At 51.2% G+C, this 25,479-nt stretch overlaps 1 protein-coding gene across 8 annotated transcripts in view; it reads right to left on the reverse strand.

The window, feature by feature from the left end:
* Nucleotides 1-9,590: 9,590 nt before the first annotated feature.
* Nucleotides 9,591-25,479, reverse strand: part of FBXO42 (F-box protein 42) — a 106,252-nt gene continuing 90,363 nt past the window's right edge. For 2 of the 8 annotated variants that reach the window (XM_086324907.1, XM_086324891.1), the window contains exons 5-11: nucleotides 19,111-19,264; nucleotides 18,184-18,294; nucleotides 16,332-16,428; nucleotides 15,794-15,850; nucleotides 15,349-15,556; nucleotides 14,880-14,996; nucleotides 12,960-14,346 (exon numbers count right to left, since the gene is read on the reverse strand). In XM_086324907.1, coding sequence (XP_086181033.1) covers nucleotides 14,923-14,996; nucleotides 15,349-15,556; nucleotides 15,794-15,850; nucleotides 16,332-16,428; nucleotides 18,184-18,294; nucleotides 19,111-19,264 — 701 coding nt within the window. In that variant the 3' untranslated portion in view covers nucleotides 12,960-14,346; nucleotides 14,880-14,922. Of the gene's footprint in view, nucleotides 14,347-14,720; nucleotides 14,997-15,348; nucleotides 15,557-15,793; nucleotides 15,851-16,331; nucleotides 16,429-18,183; nucleotides 18,295-19,110; nucleotides 19,265-25,479 lie in introns of all 8 variants that reach the window. The other 6 variants (XM_086324860.1, XM_086324849.1, XM_086324880.1 and 3 more) reach the window with 4 other exon arrangements.

Raw genomic sequence — 25,479 nt, forward strand, 5'->3', positions numbered from 1 at the left:
CTAGGATTCTTTACAACAGTGACGAGTCCTTAGCAGTGTTCAGTATGTTTACTTATTATTGTTGTAATAGTATCATTATTATTGATCTCGCTCGGCAGGAACTAGACATGAATTAAACACCTGTGGCTTCACCGATGGGGAAACTGCTGCTGAGAGTGGTCAAGGGACTTGCTCAAGGCCTTAAAAATGAGTCTGATTGATTTCTTGATTGATTGATTGATGTCACTTATTCAACAAATAATTACCGAGCGCCTGTTTTATGCCTGGTTTGTTGTAGCTGCTGGGAATGCAATGGCCACGAGAGGTCCCTGCCCTCCTGGAGCTGACATTCCATTCAGGGGCTGTGAGCCCCTCCCCAGTGTCCCCACACTGGGCACCAGGCCTGTCACCCAGACGGGTGCTCAGTAAATGCACTTAGCTGGACAGTGTGCAAAATAGCTCATTACTGAAAAGTTGTCTACTACACTTTTTACCAGTACCTTCTTGCCGTGCCTTCAAGTAGGGCAAATCACTGTTTTGTAAATTCTATGAATTAGCCTTCCCAGGTGGCTCAGCAGTAAAGAGTCCACCTGCCTGCAATGCAAGAGGATCAGGTTCAATCCCTGGGTCAGGAAGGTCCCTGAAAAAGGAAATGGCAGCCCACTACAGTGTTCTTGCCTGGAAAATCCTGTGGACAGAGGAGTCTGCTGACCACATTCCTCGGGGCCGCAAAGAGCACACGCGCTATGATTAACCTTCATTGGAGGCCGACTAACTGCCAGCCGGCGGGGGCTTTAGAGAGGTCAGTTATTACCTCCATAAACAAATTTGTGTAGGAAATACTATTGCCCTTCTTTTATTTTACAGATGAGGAAACTCAGAGGCAATGGGATTATCTGAAGTCACACCACATAGGTGGTCAGTGGGAAAACTAGACTCAGAATCCAGGGTGCCTGGACTCTGACGGACGTGTCTGGTCTGCCGCAGTGGCTCTTGTGTTTGTTTTTTTTCATTATTTACTTATTTATTCGACTGCACCAGGTCTTCACTGAAGCATGTGAGATCTAGTTCCCTGACCAGGGATCGAACCCAGGGCCCCTGCATTGAGAGCACAGTCTTAGCCACTGGACCACCAGGAAGTCCCTGGGTCTTGTGTTTTTAAAACTTTGATCCCGGTCCCTAGGAGGGACATGTCTAGCAAAGCTGAACGCAGACAGAGGGCCATGAGCCCACAAATCACTGAGGCCGGTTCTCAGGCCCTGGGGGGGAGTGGGGTCAGGATGTGTAAGCCGGGGCATTTGCCTTAAACTTGCTTACACCGCACTGGAAATACACGCTCGTAACCACCCCTGCAGGGCTCCGCAGCTGGAAACCACAGTCTGTGCTCCTGGGTCGCTCGGTTCCCCATCCCACAGGTCCTAGCGTCTGCGTGGCGTCTTCACAGTGGACCAGGGGAGCCTCAGTCACGAGACTAAGACCTGATGTACGTCTAGGCTTCTGGACTTCGCAGCCAGCCCTGCCCTGGCTTGGCTTGTGGAGGGCTCAGGAACAGTGAGGAAACAACTTAGCCATGTGAGCTGGCTAGTTAACCTGGAGGCCAGATACGATGTGCGGTCCTCCTGGGCTCAGACAGGGAGGCTGGAGGTCGGAGGGGCTCGTGGCCAGAGGGTTGGGGGGATCAGTCTTCACGGCCTCAGGAGCTCATGGAGAGGACACTGCAGCAAGCTGAATCAGGAGCCTGTGCAAAATGCAGATTCTCGGGCCCTGACCCCCAGAGAGTCTGCTTCCGGGGGTTGGGCGGGTCTGTGAGCCTGCACGTTTAACAAGAACGTTGGGCAGTTGGAAGCCGGACTCTGCGTCAGTCTGCTTGGGCACTACAGGCTGGGTGGTGTACACAGCACAAACTCTCCAAGCTCTCTGGCAGCTCGCAGTCCAGAATCAAGGCGCCAGCAGGGCTGTCTGGTGAGGATGTTCCTCCTGGTTTGCAGGCAGCTGCCTCCTTCCTCCCTGCGTCCTCACGAGCCCTCTTCTGTTCATACACACCCTTGGCGTCTCCTCCTTTTTGTAAGGACATTAGTAATATCGGATTAAGGCCCCACCCTTATGACCCCATTTAACCTTTCTTGCCTCCCCAAAGGCCCAATCTCCAAATAAGTCTGCTTGAGGGGGTAAGGCTTTGACCTATGGTGGGGGTGACACGTTTCAGCCTGGAACAAGGCCCAGGACCTCACTCACACAGTCGCCACTGCTCAGCTCAGGACAGGAACCAGTCACGGTTGGCGCCTGGCCTTTCAGAAGGATGCTCTGCGCACGGTCCAGGGGGTTCCTCTCTCCTGTGCTCCTCTGACCCCTAAACTACGTGTCCCACAAGGGTCTCCTCTTTGAGTCTCAGGTGAAACAGGGAGACACTACCCACTTAAAGGCCCTTCCAGTGTAGAACCTTCTGATTAATCCACTCATTTCTTCATGGTTTGGACTTCTCCCCAGACTGAGCACCTCCTGGACAAGGCTCCACAGGGGCTCACAAGGAAAGCTTGTCACGGCAGGGCCACGGGGCCACGTGGGCAGCACACAGACCAGGGGCCTGCAGCGCGGGAGGGCGGGGGCGCTGGGCAGCCTCTGCGCCATCGCACTGGCCGTGGTCGCTGCTTCCTTCGGGGCTTCCCGGCTCACCCCCTGGCCCCCGAGTGACCTTTTTGCACATAAATCAGCACTGTCCCACCCACAACTGCAGTCTCCAGTGGTTTTCACTGTGCTCAGAGTAAAATCCAAACTCCGCGTCTTCCAGGCCTTCCGTGACTGACCTGACCACCTCTTGCTTTCACTCCAGCCAGCGCCTTCTTCCCCAGCCTGCTGCACTCAGCAACCCTGGCCTTTTTCTGCTCCCACTGAGGGACTCTGTGTCGCATTTCCCACCCCCTGGAACTCCCTCCACCACCCCAGGGCTTCATGAGGCTGGCTCAGGGGAGCCCTTGCCCAGGTCTCGGGTCGACATCGCCTGCACAGAAGCCCCCCTCTGCCACTCAGGGACTTGCCCGCACATCCCAGCTCACTCTCACATCATTCTTTCTTGATCCTGAAATTTTATTTACTTACTTATTTTTGGCTGTGCTGCGCACAGACTCTCCCTAGTTGCAGCAAGTTGGGGCTGCTCTCCAGATGCGTTTATGAGGCTTTGCTTGTCTGGGCATGCCGGCTCTGGGTACACGGGCTTCAGTACTTGTGGTGCACGGGCTCAGTTGCTCCGCCACACGTGGGATCCTCCCAGACCAGGGACCAGAACTGTGTCCCCTACATTGGCAGATGGATTCCTAACCACTGAACTGACAGGGTAGTCCCGATCCTGAAATTTTAAAATGTGTTGTCTGTCCCCCTCACCCTGGACATGCGCTAGGATTGGGGCCCTTGCCTTTTCGTTCTGTTATATCCCTGTGCTACCACAAACCGGGTGGCTTAAACAACGGAAAGGCATTTTCTCAGTTCAGGAGGTTAGAAACCTGAGATCGAGGTGTTAACAGGGTCAGTTTCCTGGAGGGCTGAGTGGGAAGGACCCACTCCAGGCCTCTCTCTGGCTTGGCCACCCTCTCCCTGTCATATTCCTTCCCTCTGGGCAAGCCCCTGCTCAGTTTCTCCTTATGATGATACCAGTCCTATTGGATTGGGGTCCACTCTAAATGATCTCACTTTAACCACTTGAGTAAAGATCTTATCTCCAGGACTTTGCTGTGATCCGGGGGTTAAGATTCTGCTCTTTCACTACAGGGGGTGTGGGTTTGATTCCTGATTGGGTATTTTCAACACATGTCAGAGAAGGTAATGGCACCCACTCCAATACTCCTGCCTGGAAAATCCCAGGGACGGAGGAGCCTGGTGGGCTGCCGTCCATGGGGTCACTAGGAGCTGGGACACGACTGAGTGACTTCACTTTCACTTTTCACTTTCATGCATTGGAGAAAGCAATGGCAACCCACTCCAGTGTTCTTGCCTGGAGAATCCCAGGGACGGGGGAGCCTGATGGGCTCCCGTCTATGGGGTCGCACAGAGTCAGACACGACTGAAGCGACTTAGCAGCAGCGGCAATGCATAAAGTTTTTCCAGGGTAGGGGAGACATAATTCAGCGCATAATCATCCCTACTACCTACAATATGTCTGCAATAGAGTAAAAACTTAATAAAAATGTGCTGACTGCCTGCCTATGGCTACAACATGAAGAATGGCTTGCAGAGGGCAAGCCTGGAAGAAGGACCATTAGGAAGCAGGGTGAACATTCTAAGAACGAGTAGAGGATGTGCATTTGTCAAATATTTATGAGCCAAGAGTGGGAAGACAAGAGTGAACGCGGTGCAGCCCCTGCCCTCGCGTGGACCCCCACTCCAGTGAGCAGGGCAGTGGGTGGACAGGACTCTGGCTGGTGGACTTAGTGTCCAGATTCCCTCAACGCTTCCACTTTGGCTGAGCTGGGTGGTGGCCGCTGCGCACCTGGGCTTTCTCTGGCTTCGGCGAGCGGGGCTGCTGGCTGCTGCAGCGCAGGCTTCCCACTGTGGGGGCTTCTGCCACCGGAGCGTGGGTTCGAGGCATGAGGGCTTCAGTGGCTGTGGCCCGTGGGCTCAGTAGTCGTGGAGGGTGCGTTGAGTTGCCCAGCAGGCTGTGGAATCTTAAGTTTCTGGACCAGGGATCGAACCTGTGTCCCCTGTATTGGCAAGCAGATCCTTAACCACTGGATGACCAGGAAGTCCCCCAGATTCCCTTTAAACACTGAATTTGGCCAAATCATCCCCAACAGTTGGGGCTCTTTTTTCCTCACCACGCGATCTTAATTCCACAATCGGGGATCCTACCTGGACCCTGGGCGGTGACAGCGGACAGTCCTAACCACTGGACCACCAGGGAACTCCCCCCAGGAGTTCTTTATCGGCTGAGACATGACGGGCTGGGCGCCAAGGCTTGTGTCCTTGCCCGGGAAAAACCTGTCGTTCCCCGGCTGCAAACCCTCCCGGCCTCCCGCGGGCCTGCCGTCCACACCGCGCCCAATCGGCAAGGCCGCCTGAGCACCCGGCCCTGGCTCAGCGCGCCACACGGGCCTTCCCGCTGTTCCTTGGACTTGTCAAGGTCACGCCCGCCTCAGGTCTGTGTGCCTGCTCTTCTCTCTGCTGGAACACTCTCCGCCCGTCTCCCCGTGGCTTGTTTTTTACATTCAGGTCTCAGCTGAAATGTCACCTCCTCAGAAAGGCCACGCAGATGAGCCCAACACCGTCACACTTTGTCACAGCCCATCTTAATTTTCTTCATGGGATTATCCACTGGAGTCGTCTTGCTTAGTTGTTCCCTTCTCTCCGCCCTCCACCAAACCATGCATTCCACAGGGCAGGACAGGGCCTGGCAGTGCCCCTGACAGAGGGAACTATGCGGGCGTGAGTGCCAAGTCGCTTCAGTGATGACTCTGCGACCCCGTAGACTGCAGCCCGCCAGGCTCCTCTGTCTGTGGGATTCTCTGGGCAAGAAGACTGGAGTGGGTTGCCATGCCCCCCTCCTGGGGGTCTTCCCGACCCAGGGGTCAAGCTCAGGTCTCTCACATCTCCTGCGTCGGCCAGCGGGTTCTTTACCACTAGCGCCACCTGGGAAGCCCAAGACGGGGCTGCAGATCTGCTTAATGCAGGGATCTGTGCTGGCCAGACACCCCGCCCTCCAGATGTCAGCCGCGAGGCCAGTTTTTCTGCGTTTCCCACGGACTCTCTTTGCTGCCCGTCTGGGTTTCTGGGCCTTCAGCTCATCCTCCAGTTCCGCCCCGTCCCCTGTGGTCACACGGGGCCTCTGTGCCTCCCCACAGGCTCCTCCCTCCACAGAGGGAAGACCCTTCCTTCCCGCCCTGCAGTGCTCCCCAGGCCCCCTCTCATCCTTTCTTGTGGACCCGAGGCACGTCATCTGCTCCTCTCCAGGTGGAGCAAGTTCAAATTTTTGCCTCCGCTGATTCACCCATTTCAGAAGCAGGGCTTTGTTTCCTCTGATTCAATTTAATCTGTCTCTGCTCTGCAGATGTTATAGTTCAGCAATTTCCTGGTAAAGTTAAATTCAGTGATTCTTCATTCCTACAGCTTAAACACTTAAGTCTCCTCAAAGCTGTTTCCTTTCATCTCTGCCTCCTCTGGTGCTGGGGTTCACGTTCAGTGGGGGGGGGGGGCATTTACCCAAACAGCGAGGAAGCACGGTGGGCGTCCTCTCTGGGCCTCTGTGGCCAGCTGCCATGGCCTCGCCCACGCTGCCCCGCCAGGGGTGTGCTCTCCGCCACCGTGGGTCCTGGGCATGAGCTTCTGTCCCTGCTGCATCCGAGAGGATGGCCTCTGCTCACTCTGCATGGTCCTCGACCCTGCATACCGGCTCCTCTGGACAGGCCAGACCCCTCACAGCTCTTCTGCACCCTTCCTGGGACACAGGGGTCTGTCTTCCCGGTCTGAGGCCCAGAGGCCTGCACCTTCTGCGTTCCTGACTTCCGGAGGCCAGGCCTGGACCCCACTGACCTGGGGTCTCCCAGAAAGGCTGTCTGCCCCTGCCTCAGTGTAGCAGGGTGAGGTCAGGACAAGGAGAATGCCTTCCCAGACCTCTGGCTCCTCGTCCACCCTCTTCTTGCGTTTTAGTGACATAATTGGACACTCTTTTGGCCCCGGAAGCTCAGGACTTGCCCTCTTTGCTCAACCGAGTGACACTCCCTGGTGAGGGATGAACCTGCGAGCTGCTCCCAGGGCAGGCCTCTCTGCCTCGTCTGAGCGCAGAGCCTTAAGGGTGAGTCCACACTCAGGGCACACGTACTGAGAGTGACCCTCAGGGCAGCGCTGGGCCTCTCTGGCCTGGTCGGGGGGCGGGCAGCCGCCCAGGTCCCCGGGCCCCCGGGCAGGAGCTTTCTTTCCCCCGAGGCTTCTGCCTGGTTAGGGCCTGCCCCGCCCTCCTTCCATCCCTGCAGTGGGTGGGCAGACAGGCTCCCTGGCGGGGACGCGGCACACTCCGCCAGGCCCCTCAGGCGTCTGAAACATCAGCTCCGCTCTGTGTGTACCGACAACGTCGGGGCCGGAGCCCAGCCCACGGGGAGAAGCACCGGCTTGCCCACAGCTGGGGCGCGGGGCGGCGCTGGGAAGGAGACACGGACTTTTTCTCCGCTGTCCTGCTCCCTTCTTAGGAGGCTTTGGACGGTGTCTGGGACCCAAAGCCTTTCCCAGGGCGCCCCCCGGTGGGCTTTTGAGGCATCACACCCGTGGTTCCGGCTAAACCGGTAACCTGTGCGACCAGCAACGTCACGGCCATTTCTGCCCTTGCAGCTGAGAGGCCCAGGGAGGCAGGAACAGCTTTCGAACAGATGCGCCCCTGGTCCGAAGTCCGTGCCTGTCCCTCATCTATAGTCTCTCTGGAAACTCCTTTCTGAGCCCACAGGACCACATCTCAAGGGTTAAAAGGGCAAACAGAGGTCCTATGGTCTCACTCTTGATCTGACCCATAAAGCAGCTCCGCCGTCTCCTCCCATGGGCTTTATCAGTCTCTGGCTGAATACTTGCATCAACAGTGAAATCAACAGAAAACGGCAAAATTCTGTAAAGCAATTATCCTTCAATAACAAATAAATTTTAAAAATACTGAAATCATCACCTCACAAAGAACCCCCGGGCATGCTGGACTGCCTTCTCCATGGAACTGTGGGGAGGAGGGGAGGAGGAGACAAACCACAGCCCCTCTGGCACCATCCCCAGCTGGCCAGCCTCAGGATCTCCTCGGGGGCCTTTCCCAGGTTCCCCAGGTGAGGGCGACATGGGGCGTAAGCGCAGGGTGGTGCCAGCACATGCAAGGCTGCGGTCTCCTGTCTGAGTTGGGGATTCCCACACACCCTCCCTCCCGCTGGACGGCCTGTGGAGCCCCGGGAGCAGGAAGGACATCTGATGTCACCCTTTTGCGGGCTGGATGCTGCAGTTCAGACCCAGGTGGGCACAGGCCTCTGACCCTTCAGCACCCAGGGGCGGGGCGGGGCGGGGGCTGTGCTGGGACACCCACAGGCCTGGGGGAGCCGCGCTCTGCGCTGAGCTGAGCTCTCACTGAGGACTTCTCCCCAGACTGGCGCGTGCCCTCCTCTGCCCCTCACGGGTTCTGACCTGGGTCGCTCACGCTGCCGTCTGCAGGCTCCGACCCGCCGAGCTGGGGCCTGCTCCCCCGCCATTACGGCGGCCCTTGGCCTGGGTGGACTGCGTTAGGAAGCTGGCGGGAAGCCTTATGGGACTGACCTGCCCTGAAAGCCAGGTCTTCCCCAGGACCACCAATCACCACAGGCTCCCTACCCACCAAACATCACCTCCTCTACATCCCCTAGTCTGAGTACCCAGGCAATGCTAGAAACCCTCCAGTGATGCCACACTGGTTCCAGGCTTACACAGAGCTCTCACTGCGTGAAGTGCTTCCCAATGACCCTTCTCTAGAGCTTCTACCTACTGACCCTGTTGAGCCCACAAGGAGCTATAAGGAGCCACAGCCTTAAGGAGCAAGTCTGCCCTTCCGTAAGGGCAAGTGTGGAAGTATCCAGAACAACCATTCTACTGCTTGCCACCTGCAGATCAGTGACCTGAGACCCTTCCATACACCGTGGTCTAGTCTGCCAGCTGCCTCGAAGTACGGAAAACAGAAGAGACAGCATCAGACAGCATGCTGTTACACGTGGAAAAGTTTCATCCTACAGCTTGGGAAACACACTGGGGCACGCAGGATGAGAGCTGCAGGCTCACAGCACCTTAATCTGAGACGAGGCTGATCCTCAGTCTGAGCTGCATGAAAGAACGACGGCGCTAACCCAGGAGTGTAAGAAGCAACCGGCAGATGAAGAATAAGGTCCAGAGGGAGGCGAACTGCCGAGACCGTTCTGACCCGACTGATGGCAGCAGCTGTCACGTTCTGCTCGAGGCAAAAAGCCTCAGAGGTTCTCATGGGGACAGGTTATGAGATGACTCAGACAGCAGTGGACGCGCATAACCCTTAGTCAGGAGCGTGATCCTAACAATTCACACACGCGGCCAGCACTTTCCTTCAAGATCACATCTTTTCTTCAAGGGCTAATTATAAACAAGAGCCACCAATTATTAAGGGCCAGTCCAGCACTGGGCTAGTGCTTTTCATATACAACTTCCAATTAATCCTCATGATCCTATAAAAATAGAAACAACTAGGTTTATAAATGAGAAAACTGGTATCCAAGGTTGAGCAGGAAATAGGGGATGGCAGGATGGGCCATCACGGGCTTCAGGCCCGTGCCTCCAACCCCCATCTACTGTTTCAAGAGCCCAAGGCCCTTCATCTTTGCTGAGGCGGCCAGCGATGGCGCAGATGTCGCCCAGGTCCCTGGGTGTGCTCTCCAGGCTCGTCACCTCTCTGGGGCCCCACTGCAGGGTGGCGCTGAGCGTGTGAAACTGCGTCCTTCAAGCACGCTGCAGAGCGCTGCTCCATCATTACATGATGGCTTTGGGGGCGGGCCACCCTCCTGGAGGAAGAGTATCTTTCCCACTACTTTGCTTCCAACTCCAGTCTCCAACTGCTTTTCATCATGGCTTGCTTTCTTTCTTTTATACTAATGAAACAGTTTAGACAATTCGGTCCATTTTGTTTTATTTGTTAAATCGCTAAAAAGTCATCGGGGGAAAACATTAACAAAAAATAAAATCGACGAGATTTAAATATCAATGAAATCTAATCCATTTTTCATTCCTACACTGTTATGTGCCTACAGTGATCATCTCAGCATAAGCCACCCAGGACCCCTGAGTCGCGTGGGAAACGTCACTCAGCACCAGCTTCATCAGGGCACAGCACGCGTGCGCTGATGGGAACCCTGGTTGTGGGAGGGGAGAGAGCGAGCGGACAGCACAGCGGCGCCAGCGCCTAAGGGGCGCTTTCCTCTGACAACGAACACGGTGGAGGGAGCCACCGCTTACTGGTGACCGTGCAGAACATGCCTTCTGCAGCTCATGGGGAGGCTGCCTGGGGTGCGGGCCTGCAAGTCCGGCTGCCTTGCCCCTGGGTGTGTTCAGATCCCCCCCCACTGACGTGTGCGCTGGTAAGAGACCACAGATAATGCAAAGCAGAGCATGTCACCATGCCAGGACCACCACAAGGACGAGGACAGACAAACCAACCAACCAACCAGGAACGTCACTCTGAAGGGGAAGGAAAGAAGCGATGCAGAAGGAAACCCAGAAAGATCAAGTGAAATGGAAGGAAAGCATCCCCTTGTTCTCCATTAGTTGGAGGCTTTCTGTCCTCTGAAGCCCAGACTTAAGAGTTGCTTTTCTTCCTTCTTCCTCTTCTTCTTTTCAAGAGTTTCAGCATGGTTCCTAGGGTAGTTCGTGGTTTCAGCTCTTGATATTAAACTCAAGCGTTAAAACCAAATCAATCTGTAGAGGGCTGGGAGGAAAGGAAACCCAGGATTGCTTTACAACTGAAAGTTAAGCTTGTTCTGACATCAAATTTGTGCTCCCAAAAGAGTGGGGTGGGTGCAGTGGGGAGGGGGTGGTTTTTGGAACCCACCACCAAAACACAGAAGCAGGGCAGAAGTATGAGCAAAAATGTGAGCCCTCTCTGCTGCGCAGCCTGCAAAATGAGCAAACAGGGAGCTCTGTTCAGAAGGAAAGGAAGAGACTAAACCTCTCATGAAGTCAGCGTGGTGGCCGGTGACGTCAACGTGACGGTGGGGGGCTGCCAAGGCACACTTGCAGGAACCGAAGGGGTTAAAGCTTCAAGTAGAGACAAAATGTATCTTAAATACTTAAATACTGATAAATATTTACTTTAGGTGCTCCTGAGGGTTTAAAAAAATATTCCGTCTCAGTTTCCTCAGTGAATCTTAAGACAAAATTGGCATCGTGTCAAAAGCGGAGCGGTGGTTCAGCCGGATCTGACTGAAGCGTCCGCGGCAGCGCGGAAACGGCCCCCTCAGCTGGGACGCCCGGAGCCCCCCCGCACCCAGGAGGCGGCCACCTGGGCTGTGCCGCCTCGCTCTCCCCGGACGCACGCCCACAGTGCCCAAGAGCCAGCGGGACCAACGCCGCGGGGGCGGCAGAGGCAGAGCTTTCTTAAAGGAGTTGTAAGCAGTCTGGTTCCGAGTGGTGTGGGTGATCCTGGGATGCCACGCAGTTCCAAGGAGCCAGGCTCCTTTCTACGAGGATCATCAGCTCTGCTGCCTGCCTACTTGGGGACAGTGGAAGGAATCAACAGGTTAACAGCGGCTTAGGAAGGCCCCGGGACAGAGGGAAAGATCACCAAGTTGAGACTCAGAACTTTCAGGCTTCCAAATACTTTATATTTAAGTAGGAACTCAGTGAGTTTGGAGGCACTGTCCATGCACAGATGCAGTGTCATAAACAAGGTTCAGCAGCAGCAGCAACGCTGAAATTGCTAATCTTCTAGGCTAGCCTTCTCTTGTGAATAAGGAACCCCGCACGATCTAATGGTCTTTGCCAAAGAAGGCCTGGCAACAGGCCCAGGGTAGAGAGTCTGGGAAGCTAAGTGCTGAGCTGTGAGCAGCTGGACACCATGGTCAGCAGGCGCATGGCAGTTTCCTCACCCTAGGGAGCACGCAGAGGCACCCCCCCCCCCCGTGAGCTGGCCCTTTCCCGGGCTTGGCACCAAGGGCGCTTTCCCACCAAGACCACATTGTAAAAGCTAAAGGCTAGGGGAAAGGATTTAACATGATGTAACAGGAGAAAGCACACTTATCAGACAGGCTGCTGAGAGCTGGCTTGGCGCCAGGACCCAGGGCCAGCTGCAGCACGCTTCGGCTTGGGAAAGGCCGACAAAAAATTGGGGAGAGCGGGGCTGAGAAACGAATTCAAAGCCTGCAGGCAAAATAACCCTCTTCTCCTGATGAGAAACCTCCAGAATGATGCATGTTTCTCCGGGTCATGGTTTAGAGACTGGCAACCCCCCGCCCCCCACCCCACCAGCACTGCTCTGGTTGGAAATGTTATCTCAGAAATGACATGAAAGTGAAAACCCAAGCCTTGTTTGGGCGACAGGTGAGCAAGACAAAGAAAGAGCTGCCCCGAGGTCAGCCATGCTTCAGAGAACCCAAGCACCAGTCCACAGCCAGGCAGAAGAATGCATGCCACAAGCAAGGGCGAAAACCCTTCTAGAAGGAACTGCTCTTCCAAGATCAAGTCTATAAACATGGATGGGTGTGTCCAATGTGCTCTGGAAATAAAAAGAAGCCCACAGTACTTTCTGACGCATCAAGGATTTCTCATGACATTGGTATCTCAGAACTCCCTGCTGGTCCCCTAGTGACTCGAGAAAAAGGGTTCCAGAAATATTTCTAAGAGATTTCTCTGGACACCCAAACCTAGTAAAAGAAAGTGACAAAGATTTTAGGGCTTAAAAAATTTCACATATCAAAGAAAAAGAGGGTGGGGGAGGGAGGAGGGGAGAACAGCAGCTGTAAACAGAAAAGGCGGCCTCTGAGCGCCAGGTTTTAAGGGGAAGAAAAAGAGAACAAATACAGATTTTGGAAACTGCGATGAAATATGACTATTAGAAAACTCCACAATCAGACCCCAGAGTGTTCTCTAAGACATGGAGGGAGCAGCAAACAGGCGCTGCTGCGTGAACGCTGTTTCACGATGACCCTGGCGCACGTGCAGCGGATCCCACTGGGGAATTTCCTCAGTCCCAACAGGCAGAAGAGGGCTGGGCAGAGGGCATCACTGCAGAGAGCAGCGGTCACAGGTCCTCTGCGGGCGGAGAGCAGACTGCTACACGTCACTGTACCTGCCAGCACCGACAGCCTGTGATCGGAAACCTCTGCTTGTACATTTTATGCGTGCCCTTTCTTTATCTAACTCTGAGAAGGCCAAATAAGATTTACAGGTGGCTCTTCAGTTTCTGTAGGAAGGTTCTGGTATTAATCTGTTCCCTAAATTCTTGGTCTAGTTACCAGTAAAGTAGAAAAAGGAGGCAGAGCCTCTGCTAAAACACAGCAACAATTTTATCTGAACCAGGATGGAGCTCTCTCCCTCTTTGTGAACAGAGTTGGCTATATAATATTTCTTTATAGATTTATATAATTTTTTTTTCTTAATGGAGATCTGATCCCAGCCTGGAGTGAGTGAGGCTGGGAACTGGGGTTTGGTTTATGAGAGTAATTTTGTCCTTTGTTTCCTCAGTTCTCAGTCCAAATGCTTGCACGCTGGAAAATTCCAAATTAAAAGCCACAGAAAGGGGAAAGGTTTTAGAACATATTATCTCTTTGCTCGCACAAAGTACAAGGCGTTTGTTTTTGGATAGTACTTCACATTCTGTTTCTTGTCCATGAGTCCTCCAAATATGATGAGCTCGCCCCTGCCTCGTACCACGGTGTGCAGGCTGGTCTCGGGAGGTCCAACCACAGAACTGCTATTAAACACTTTCCACTTGACGCGCCCCTTCTCCTTGGTGTCCTTGATGTCCAGCACGTACATCTGCATGGGCTTGCAGTTCATGCTCTGGTACAAGGGCTTGCCCACGTTCAGGGACTGCGGAGGGTGGTGGCCCAGGCGGCGGGCGATGGGGGGCAGGGCGTGTCCATCTCCCTGCGCGGGCCCGGGGCGGGGGACGGGCACTGCTTCTCCGCTGCCCAGGTTCTGGCTCCCGGGGGAGCCTGGAGAAGACCCCAGGGGAGGGCTCAGTGCTGAGGAGGCGGGGGGACCTTTGGACGACATCGCTTTGATGGCTTCCAGGCTGCGGCGTAGGGCGCCCGGGGAAACGGCTCCCGCGAGGGCGCTGGCCATGTGTGGCGGGGTGTGCACACCGTTCGTCTGCTCGGGAGGGTGTCGCAAGCTGCCCCCCGCTGTCCTGCTGCCCACGCCATCCACGTGATTGCCACTGGAAGCAGCTTTCAGGTCCCAATTCAGATCTATTGACCCTAACCTTAGATCCTTCTGATCGGGGAGTGATCCTCGTCGAGGGGCCAGGGAAAGCCCCATTTTCAGGTCATACCCTTCAGTGGTGGACGGGGTGCTTGGAGACACAGCCTGCACAGGACTGTCCAAGGAAGAGCCACTTACAGCTGCCGATCCCGGAGATAAACTCCCACCATTCAGGACAGGCGAGCCATCGCCCCTGGCTGGGGAAAGGCTTCCTTCTCGGGAACTGGAGGGGGTCTGCCTTTGCGCTCTGGGCCTCAGGGTTCCCCAGCGGCCGTTAACACAGGGTGCTTCATCCATACTCCTCACGGGAGACTGCGAGCGGTACTCTCGGGTTTCAGGAACCAGGGCTGGAGGGGTGGCACTGATGGGTGATGGGCGGGAGTTCAGGCTGGGGCTAAGCGGTGCTCGCCCACTAGGCGCCTGGCTGAAGACCACCACACACTGCCCGACCTGGAAGACAGAAGACCTGCGCTCAGCTCTGATCATTTATTCAGCTATCAAACATTTTACCATGAGCGTCGGGGACGGGCCAGGCATTCTGTAGGTGTCTGAGATCCCTACAAAGATGAAAAGAATGCAGCCTGCCCTCCAGGACAGATGGGATAATTTCTATATATAAAGTGCTTGGTTGTATAAAGTGGTTGATAAAGCTGGTATCGTGAGACATGTGCTATCACTTGAATCATGTCTGCAGAGTAGGGGTAAAGGGAAGAACGAGTATTTGTGTGGGGGACCTGGGGCAAGTTTTGCAGACAGAGGTGCTTGAAGCTGGGGTGCCTGAGGGACGGGTGGGCCCCACGTAGGTTTTCTGCCCGGTGGCTCACGTGTGTGAGAAATGCCTGAAGAGCTGCGGTCAGTGTCCACCTCTTGGGACATCAGGGTGTTTTCAGTTCCCATATGAAGTTGCTTGGCAATCTGACGAGTTAATCTGGCTTTAGAGTTCAGGACCTCTCCCTCTGCTGGCCCGCCGGCTTTCCACTCACCCGGCAAGCTGGATGGCACCACAATTCTGGGGCCCCGTGGTCTTCATTCTCCACCTTGAGCGGCTGCCAGGCCCAGGGACCTGAGTGCATGTGCAGCAACCAAGCATCCTTGAACAGCTGCAAGAGAAGCAACAGCAGCAGGGCTCAGGTGTGGCACAGGCTACAAGCCACACACACACACGCAGAGCCGCGATCTCCCAGCTGCACGGTCGTCACAAGAGCGTGCGAGCGCTTCAGGACGCAGAGCAAACGCGCTGGCCATTCATTCATTCGTGTATGACCGCTGGCCGGGCACATCAAACTGCACTTGGGGCCCCGTGAAGCAACGTGGTTTTGAATCTTGCCTGTGGTTTTATGTGTGTGTGTGTGTGCACACTGATAGAAAGGGTACTAGATAAGGCATATCCACAATGTCTGAACCTGCATTTTTAAATAAATTTCATGTGAATTCTGGCCACTATCCACTTACTTTTCTCTCTCACCCCTCTTTGTAAAAAACGACAGCAGCAAACCGCATAGCCTGAAGACTCAGTGGGAGAAGGAAGACTACGCCAAGTCGCTCCAGTCGTGTCCGACTCTGTGCGACCCCAGAGACAGCAGCCCACCAGGCTCCCCCGTCCCTGGGATTCTCTAGGCAAGAACACTGGAGTGGGGTGCCATTGTCTTCTCCAGGAAGACTGTAGATATGAACATTTCAGAGATAAACGTCTCTAATGAAGAGCTTCCCCCCTTCTCCCCAAAAGAGTGGAGAAAGGGCCGGAAAATACAGAGGCTATATATCCAGAGTGGAAAAGGTATTTTCTAAATGAAAACACTACAGAAAGGGCCTTGCAGTTTTACAAGGTGAGACAGGGGAAGCAGGTTCTGAAAGCTCAGCGGCGTGTGCATGGGAACGCCGCACCAGCCATACTCACAGCGTTGGGACCGCCACACCCTCCAAGGATTAAAATAGTTGCATCATCTATGACGATCTGGGAGAGGAAGAAATTTAAAATAAACCTACAAAGACACAGGCGTCCGACCTCCGCTACCTCAGTGGTATATGAAAATAGTCTACTTGGAGCCCAAATGACAGCATTCTATTCACCACAGGCTCCCCAGTCCCCCAAACCACGTCAGTTCTGATCCTGGTAAACAAACTACTGATGATTCATCTGCGTGAACTCTCTGTTGATTAAATACTATTAACACACGAGCGCCAACCACGTACAATGCAGGGTTCTCTCAGAAAATAAAAAAGCAAAGTAAATGCTCTGGGGAGAGGCACAGTATGAAGCCAACAAAAATAATTATAACCCATTAGAAGTTGAAGAGTAAATGCCAGCAAAAGTGAACGGTAAACTCTCCTTGGCCTGTGCGTGCTGGCCCCTTACCTGGCTCCCTCCTCCCTCTCCTGTCCTAACTGACAGACGCTACAGGGCTTGCTGAATAGTTATCTTAACTCCTGAGCACCTGAGACTGGCCGCCTCGGGGATGAGGACTGGGCCCGGAGATGCTGGGCTTGGACCATGCCCACTGCTCGAGGTCCAGCACCCAGACGTCACTGCTCCTGTAAGACAAGGACACAAGGGTGAGGGAGCCGGGCACGCCCGGGGCCACGGGAGCCAGCCCGGAGGAAGTGACGCTCTTCAGGGTTCTCCCACAACGCCACGCTCGCAGTCAGCACTCCACCACAGGAAAGGAGACTTTCAGACCTTGCTCTTTCCATTGACCCATAAGGCCGCATTTGAGTCATGTCTGTAGCCAAACAGCAACTAAAGTAAGAGTTACTTAATTGGTGATAGCAGGAGATAGCTACTAGCTGTGATACAGTCTTTCAAAGGCAAAACCCACAAGGAAGAGGGCAAAATTATTCAGAAGGCAGTTCTATCACTGTCTAGGAGATAAAGACTTATCGACCTTGGCCACAAAAGGTAATTCACCACGGCTAATGGAAGCGGCAGCTCTTGTCAAGGACAAATCAGCGTCTGCAGCCCTCAGAGGACCAGCATGGGCAGGACAGGCTGCTCCACGCAGTCCCTGTACTGTGGGCCCTCTCTAAGGGCACTCCCTCTCTAAGGGCACTCCCTCTCTAAGGGCACTCACTCACCCACAGGGACATAGGAGGGAGAACCCCAGGGCCTTAAGCCCTAACCCTCTGACCTGGAGGGTAGAGCTCACACACTCCGCTTCATGAGTGTTCTAAAATAAGATGCAGAGGACCCTGAGGGAGAAGAGGGTCGGGTCTGGAATGGTTTTACTGCTGACAGCCCATCAACTGCCATTTCAAAACGCAGGTAAAGTGACCACTCCTGCTGCTGACGCCAAAGCAGAGGAAGTACTTCAGGCAGACTGCTCTGGGCAGAGCTGCCGGGCTGCAGGGAGGAGGCAACCTCAGGGAGGATCAGGTCGGGAAAGCTTTCTTGCTCCTACCCATTCTCCCAACTCATGCCAATCTGCCTCTCTCCTTCTCTGAAGCTCCAAGGGGCACGAGCTGGGCCCCAAGGAGAGCAAGGAAAAGTTCTCTGCTTCTTGGGAGGTGGCCTTCTGAGGGCACAGGCAGAAACAGACACGGTGGAGGCCCATCAGAACCTGACCCCACTGAACTAACCCGCACCCCGAGCAATACTGAGATTCTACATGGCCCTGTTTTTTGGGGTTTTTTTTGACATTTGAAAAATGAGCTTTATTTTAAAATTAAAGACACACTGAAAACAAATACTTTTTACAATTTATATCAAACACTTAAAACATAATTTAGGAATGTAGAACATTAATTCCTAATTCAAAGTAATGACATTCATAGAATACATCTTGGTCCCAGACAATATGGGGTTGAAAAATCTAATATTTCATATCAGCTTAACCATTAATCCTTGCTAAAATTCACTGATTATGATTCAACTTTATAAGGTTAAGCAAGTCTTCCAGGCAATACTCTCATATAACTTTTTCAAATACAAACATTTATACCAGCAAGGCAATTATTAAAATATATATAAATTATGCTGAGGGGCTTGATTAAAAGATTGTCTATATAGAGATGCGCCTCACCTTAGAAAGCACATACACACAAAAACATTTAATCGAATATAAGACGCCCGTAGCCCTGATTTTATGGAGCAAGTTTCTCAATTTATTGGTCTGTGACTAGAACCAAAAAACAGAACACCAGGGTGAGATAACTAACTGGATTAATCGGAACCGTGCTCAGGAATCTTGACCCTGACTAGTTTAGTCTTCTGCCCTAGCTGACCTTTCCAGGAGTATAATCTTTCCTGAAGATAATCTTCAGGGTGACAGTGAGCTAGTCAAATGTACTCACATCTGCCTCGATCCTAGGGAGCCGCCGAAGACGATCATTTTATCGTCTATCACACAAGAGGAGTGCCCGGCCATGGGAGGTGGGCCGTGGGTGGTCACAACGCAGTTCCACCTAACGCAGAGAGACGGGGGAAGGCAGGAAGTCAGCGCCTCTGCCTCTGGCCTTCTGTGCTTACGACGGAAGACAGGAAGCGGGCATCCATCTCACATGACAATCCTATCACCTTCAGTAGAGAAACTGTTAGACAATAAATGCAGGATGGCACAAGGCACTTATGCCTTTTCTACCGATCTGCTGAAGTTCTATTCACTCGGCCCCCCAATGGGTAAGGCTCAGACACGGAGTGGAGAGAAGAGAATGGCAGGGACTGCACCCCGTCCCTGAGCTGCTTCAGCCTAGCTCGCTGAAGGAGTACCACCTGCTGTTTCTTTCTACAGGCCTGATTTGTTGATCAGCAGCAGCTGCCAAGAGCCCTGTACTGAGAAGCTGTGCAGTCCGTCACAAGGAAACAGAGGTGGCTGTCATTTTAAAAAGACGAGTCTGTGCAACAACAGGGAGTCAGCCTGGGGGCAGAGCAGGCGGCGTCCTCTGGATCCACAGCGCGCCCAGGCGCTGGCAGCCAGAGCTGAAGAGCTCTCTATTCTTCAACTGCTCATTCATTTTTCTTGGAAGAGGAAAACATGTCTTCTACCTTTTCTCTTTGGAATACTCATGCTTAACTTCAAGTCCTAGGGAGGGTCCTGTAAACCCTCTGAAACTGTAGGCAAAATTTGTGCTTAAGTAAAAAAAGTTTTATTTTTCTGGGAAGAGTCCAAAGCTTTCAACAGATTCTCAAAGAGATTTCTGGACACACACAAAAAGATAAGGAATCCAGTCATTTTAAACCTTCCTATTCCAGATTAAAAGGATCTTGTCTTTGTGGCTTACCAGTTTTTAGAGGGTGAGTAAGTGTGTATCTCGTCAAAGAACCTCTCTGGTTGGTGTAGGGGGTAAGGGCTCGGCCGTGTCCAGCCGCCAAACAGCACGAGCAGGTCCTTGTATACGACCAGGGTCGCTCCAGCTTTGGGGGACGGGTAGGACCCTGGGAGAAGCCAGAACAGCATGGTTAGCATCAGCACCTCCCGACAAGCTGCAGGCAGGCGGTCTGCAGATCACCGTTTCCTGACAGGGACAGAACAGGGACCAATACTACAAAGCGGCAGGGAGTGGGACGGCAGAGCTGGGTCTGCAGGTCTGAGAGAAAGCCATCACCAACGCACACTTCTTCCATAAGGGAAGCAGAGAAACCTGAGTGAGCGCCAAGCTGCCTAGTCGCTCTCAGACTCAGTTACTTAGTGTGCTGACCTGAAATCAGGATAAGCGTGTCCATCTCACAAGGGCGCTCTGTGTCACTAACCAGAGTCCTCACAGCGCCAAGCGCAGTGCTGGGCATACGGCTGGCACTCAGTGAATGCCGCCTCCCCTGTCCGTGCCTTCAATCAGCCTAACAGACCACAGAGGAGAGCAGTACAGGAGCCACGCAGGAGCGCGCACACACTTACACGTAACTGCTGCTACCAACCACAGTAAAAGGGAAGGCAGAATGCAGTTCTTCTTTGTCCTGCAAGTCAAATGGTAACAAATGGCCTCTGGGCCCCTAGCTGTGGGCCTCACTAGCACCACCAGAAGCAGGTTTTCAAGGCTCGATATGAAAGCGTTCCAAGGACACTGCAGCCAAGCATGGCTCCTAAGGCCCCCAGGCTGCACCTCTGAGCTACTCTGACAGAATTTCAAAGCAACAGAAATCTGGCTTTTACTGGAAAACTGTAGGGATAACACGTGTTCCACGGAAGCACCACTTTTCTGAGCGTCTGTCTTCGAAACAACCGCTAAGTTCCCCAACCCCTTACTCTGCCACCTGCAGTTTGCTTACGACAAAGCAAGCTGTCCTGCCCAGTTCTCAGCAAATACTGGGATATTAAAAACTATTTTTGTTGTTGTTAAAGCTACAGGATCTATTTTTCAAATGGAATCGTACGCAGAAAGAGTCCCAGCAGCATAGTAACCTGACAGCAACTGAGGCAACTTGGCCGCCCCTGCAGCAATGGGCTCACGGGAGCAAGGTTTGAAAAGCCTTGCTCAGACTGTGTTACTGCTTTCCATTACACAGTTCTGAGGTTGAGAAGCTGGAGATGGGGACTGTCTTCCGTGGGATCCAACTTAAGAGTAACAACTTAACTGAAGGAACTCCCTGGCTTTCAGGAGGGCCCAGGTTCGCGCCCAGGTCAAAAAGTCAGGCAGCAAACCAAGGTTCCCTCAAAGAGCAAAACATGGAAACACACAAAAATAGAATCTTTAAGGTATTTTAAGCAGTTGGTATTAAAAATGTTTAAGTACATATGCTTTGAATCCTAAATTCCATTTCTAGGGATTAATCTCAAGAGAAAGCGGGGCCAATGAAAACAGAAAAGATACAAGGATGCTTATTTGCAGTGTTTAAATACAACAAGGGATAGCCATATGAGAGAGTGCCTATGAGAATTAATGACTTAAATCATATAAGGCATTTCAAGCAGTGCCTGTTATTATCATTGCTAGAGCAAAATAATATGAAGTTCACACCAGGCCAATCAGCCAGAGACAGCTAAGAGAACCGCTTTCTACAGGGCTCAACGCTTATGAGAACAGAACTGAACTACTGTGCATTTCACTATTAAAAACGGTGAGGGTATTCCTGGCAGAGGAACTATTTAGCTCAAGAAAGTACAACAGAAATAAAACAGTGACTGAGGCTTCAATGATGTGAAAGGGAGGTCATCCCAAGCTCCAGGGAGTAAGTACACTGAATTACGATTTGGAAGCAACAGTTACCATGTTGGGACTAGTCGGGGTTTGCTGTTTCACTTGTGCTACGCGTTCCCTGTAACACCTTCTGAAATAAATCACCAACACTCTGTGAGGCCAGGTAGACCAATGTTCACCAAGGCTGCGCTCAAAGACATCACAAATGTACTATAAGAATACGGGCCTCTTTGAGGGACAGACGAGGCACAGAATTAAAAAGAGAGTGTTTGTAAAATATAACGATAAGTAAAATCAAACCCTGAAATGACTTCTCAAATATGACCTTTAAGAAAGCCAAAATATTTAAGTTTGGGGGTGTTTGTTAGAGAAAATTAGCCTGTGAAAAAAAATAAAAATAAAAAAAGAAAGCCAAAATATTTCCCTCTACTTCTTACCCAAAGCAACAGGAGAATCCCCTCAGCCAAGGTCCGCTTTACGTCACAAACGGAAGCTTTAACGTCAGCACCTGACCACCGTTACAGCTTTACAGGCTCATACTAAGAAGTTAACTGTGCTTCTCCATCTCAGTTCATAAAGGGTGGAGGGATCACCCTAAAGAACAAACGAAGGAGAGGCGGGGAGGACGCAGAAGTCAAGGCACAATGTCTACAGTCAGTTCGGCAACAAGAGGCCAGGCAGCTGCGTCACGTTTTCCGTGAGCCAGTCCTGCAAGTAGTGTTCACAGGGTTCGTTGCAAACTGCACACTTTAAAATGCTTATTACTTGAAGAATTTGGTATTCTGACTTTGCCAACAGCCCCTAATTTTATCATGTTCGAAATTTATTTATTTCCTATTTTGAATTTGTTTAAAGCAAACAGTCTTCAACTCCCCTCCCAACTATCTTAATGCAAGGTCCACAAATCAATCAAATTTCTGGTGAGATCAGAGACTGCAGAGATCAATGAATTTTAGCAATTTCTTTATCTTAAACAATAAACACTCTTTAACTGACTTCTGAGAAGCAAATAATATCTTTACCAGAATTCTTAAAAAAACAACAAAACTTATTTTCAAATTACATACCTCTAATTTGTTGCTTTAAAGTCCCAAGAAAAGCAAGCAATTTAAAGAGTAGCATTTACAAATTTAATTACAAAAAAAAACACAACACATGACCATACATTATTAGACAAGGAAAATAACTTTTATATAGACCCAGTTCAGTTCAGTCACTTAGTCACGTCCGACTCTTTGCAACCCCATGAATCACAGCACACCAGGCCTCCCTGTCCATCACCAACTCCCGGAGTTCACTCAGACTCATGTCCATTGAGTCGGTGATGCCATCCAGCCATCTCATTCTCTGTCGTCCCCTTCTCCTCCTGCCCCCAATCCCTCCCAGCATCAGGGTACTTTCCAATGAGTCAACTCTTCGCATGAGGTGGCCAAAGTACTGGAGTTTCAGCTTCAGCATCAGTCCTTCCAATGAATATTCAGGGTTGATTTCCTTTAGGACGGACTGGTTGGATCTCCTTGCAGTCCAAGGGACTCTCAAGAGTCTTCTCCAACACCACAGTTCAAAAGCATCAATTCTTCGGCACTCAGCCTACTTCACAGTCCAACTCTCACATCCATACATGACCACAGGAAAAACCATAGCCTTGACTAGACGGACCTTTGTTGGCAAAGTGATGTCTCTGCTTTTCAATATGCTATCTAGGTTGGTCATAACTTTCCTTCCAAGGAGTAAGCGTCTTTTAATTTCATGGCTGTAATCATCATCTTCAGTGATTTTGGAGCCCAGAAAAATAAAGCCTGACACTATTTCCACTGTTCCCCATCTATTTCCCATGAAGTGGTGGGACCGGATGCCATGATCTTCGTTTTCTGAATGTTGAGCTTTAAGCCAACTTTTTCACTCTCCACTTTCACCTTCATCAAGAGGCTTTTTAGTTCCTCTTCACTTTCTGCCATAAGGGTGGTGTCATCTGCATATCTGAGGTTATTGACATTTCTCCTGGCAATCTTGATTCCAGCTTGTGCTTCTTCCAGTCCAGCGTTTCTCATGAAGTACTCCGCATAGAAGTTAAATAAGCAGGGTGACAATATACAGCCTTGACGTACTCCTTTTCCTATTTGTAACCAGACTCTTGTTCCATGTCCAGTTCTAACTGTTGCTTCCTGACCTGCATATAGACTAGCCCTCAATAAAATATTAGGTCCTAAACTTTCAAGAACTGTACCTATGAGCAAGCAATTCATTCCATACAGTAGCTAGAAGGGTATCATGTTATTTAACATATATTCATGAAAACTTATGACACGAGATGGAATGAGTCACTGGAAACCTTGTACAATATAGGGTATCTGACAACAGAAGACCTTCCATGGTTGAAAGGCTCCTCATTAAACTTATAAATGAAGGTTTTCTACTCTTTAGGATACTCCTTGGCCTGTCTTTAAAACATGAGGCCACTGGGCCTCTAGACAGTCCAATATTATTGTATCACAAAAGTGGAGAAAGAAAGGGTGTCACTCCAAGTAGGTTTTCCTCGACCACCACGACAGGACCAAATATGCCCACGTCAAACTTAGACAAAAACACTACTTAAGCCTATTCCTCCCAGAGGCGATAGTTATCCTCATAGACTTCTTTCTCCAAATACCAAAAGCCTCTAATCGCACAGCAGATACGATCAATAGAGCACATTTCAAAACAAGCCAAAAAGGCATTTGTGGGAAACCAGATAATGAGATAGGCACCCTACACACAGAACTAACATTCCCTAAAATCACTAATTGGCTCAGATGTTTCCCAAGGTTCCCATGAAATCAGGAGAAATTTTCACGTATGAGAGACAGTGGTAGAATTACAAGGCCCTCTCATGTACTTTTGCAAAGAGGATGGGAAAGCAGGGAAACCATGCCAAATTCTGGTTTGGTTTCTACGCCACTTTCCCACAGCTGTAGTTTCCACTCGTGTAGAACCCAGCACCAGACGAGAAGCTCAACTGTTTGATACAACACAGAACAAGCCCTTGGTTTAACTGCGGGGTCTGCATTTTATGCATGACTAAACAGTTATTTTACCCCTCCATACTGAGACCGTTATTTCTTATTACTAGTTTATTATTCAGATGTTAAAGTTCAGTTCAGTCGCTCAGTCATCTGTGACTCTTTGCGACCCCATAGTCTGCAGCACGCCAGGCCTCCCTGTCTGTTACTAACTCCTGGGGCTTACTCAAACTCATGCCCACTGAGTTGGTGATGCCATCCAACCATCTCATCCTCTGTCGTCCCCTTCTCCTCCCACCTTCAATCTTTCCCAGCATCAGGGTCTTTTCAAATGAGTCAGTTCTTCGCATCAGGTGGAAAAAGTACTGGAGTCTCAGCTTCAGCATCAGTCCTTGTCCAGTGAATATTCAGGACTGATTTGCTTCAGGATGGACTGGTTTGATCTCACTGTTGTCCAAAGGACTCTCAAGAGTCTTCTTCAACACCACAGTTCAAAAGCATCAATTTTTCGGTGCTCAGCTTTCTTTACAGTCCTACTCTCACATCCATACGTGACTACTGGAAAAACCATAGCTTTGACTAGATGGATCTTTGTTTCCAAAGTAATGTCTCTGCTTTTTAATACGCTGTCTTGGTTGGTCATAACTTTTTTTCCAAGGAGCAAGTGTCTTTCAATTTCATGGCTGCAGCCACCATCTGCAGTGATTTTGGAGCCCAAAAAATAAAATCAGCCACTGTTTCCCCATCTATTTGCCATGAAGTGATGGGACCGGATGCCATGATCTTCGTTTTCTGAATGTTGAGTTTTAAGCCAACTTTTTCACTCTCCTCTTTCGCTTTCATCAAGAGGCTCTTTAGTTCTTCTTTGCTTTCTGGCATAAGTGTGGTATCATCTGCATATCTGAGGTTATTGATATTTTTCCCAGCAATCTTGATTCCAGCTTGTGCTTCATCCAGCCTGGCATTTTGCATGATGTACTCTGCATATAAGTTAAATAGGCAGGGTGACAATATACAGCCTTGACGTACTCCTTTCCCGATTAGGAGCCAGTCTGTTGTTCCATGTCCAGTTCTAACTCTTGTTTCTTGACCTGTGTACAGATTTCTCAGGAGGCAGGTGAAGTGGTCTGGTATTCCCATCTCTTTTAAGAATTTTCCAGTTTGTTGTGATCCACACAGTCTAAGAATTTGGCGTAGTCAATAAAGCAGAAGTAAATGTTTTTCTGGAACTCTCATGCTTTTTTGATGATCCAATGGATGTTGGCAATTTGATCTCTAGTTCCTCTGCCTTTTCTAAATCCAGCTTGAACATCTGGATGTTCATGCTTCACGTACTGTTGAAGCCTGGCTTGCAGAATTTTGAGCATCATTTTGTTAGCGTGTGAGATGAATGCAACTGTGCAATAGTTTGAACATTCTTTGGCATTGCCTTTCTTTGGGATTGGAATAAAAATTGACCTTTTCCAGTCCTGTGCTCACTGCTGAGTTTTCCAAACTTGCTGGCATATTGAGTACA

The sequence above is a fragment of the Bos grunniens genome, chromosome 2, assembly GCF_055505025.1.
Source record: "Bos grunniens cultivar Pamir isolate PY7600 chromosome 2, Bosgru_T2T1.0, whole genome shotgun sequence".
NCBI classification, from domain to species: Eukaryota; Metazoa; Chordata; class Mammalia; order Artiodactyla; family Bovidae; genus Bos; species Bos grunniens.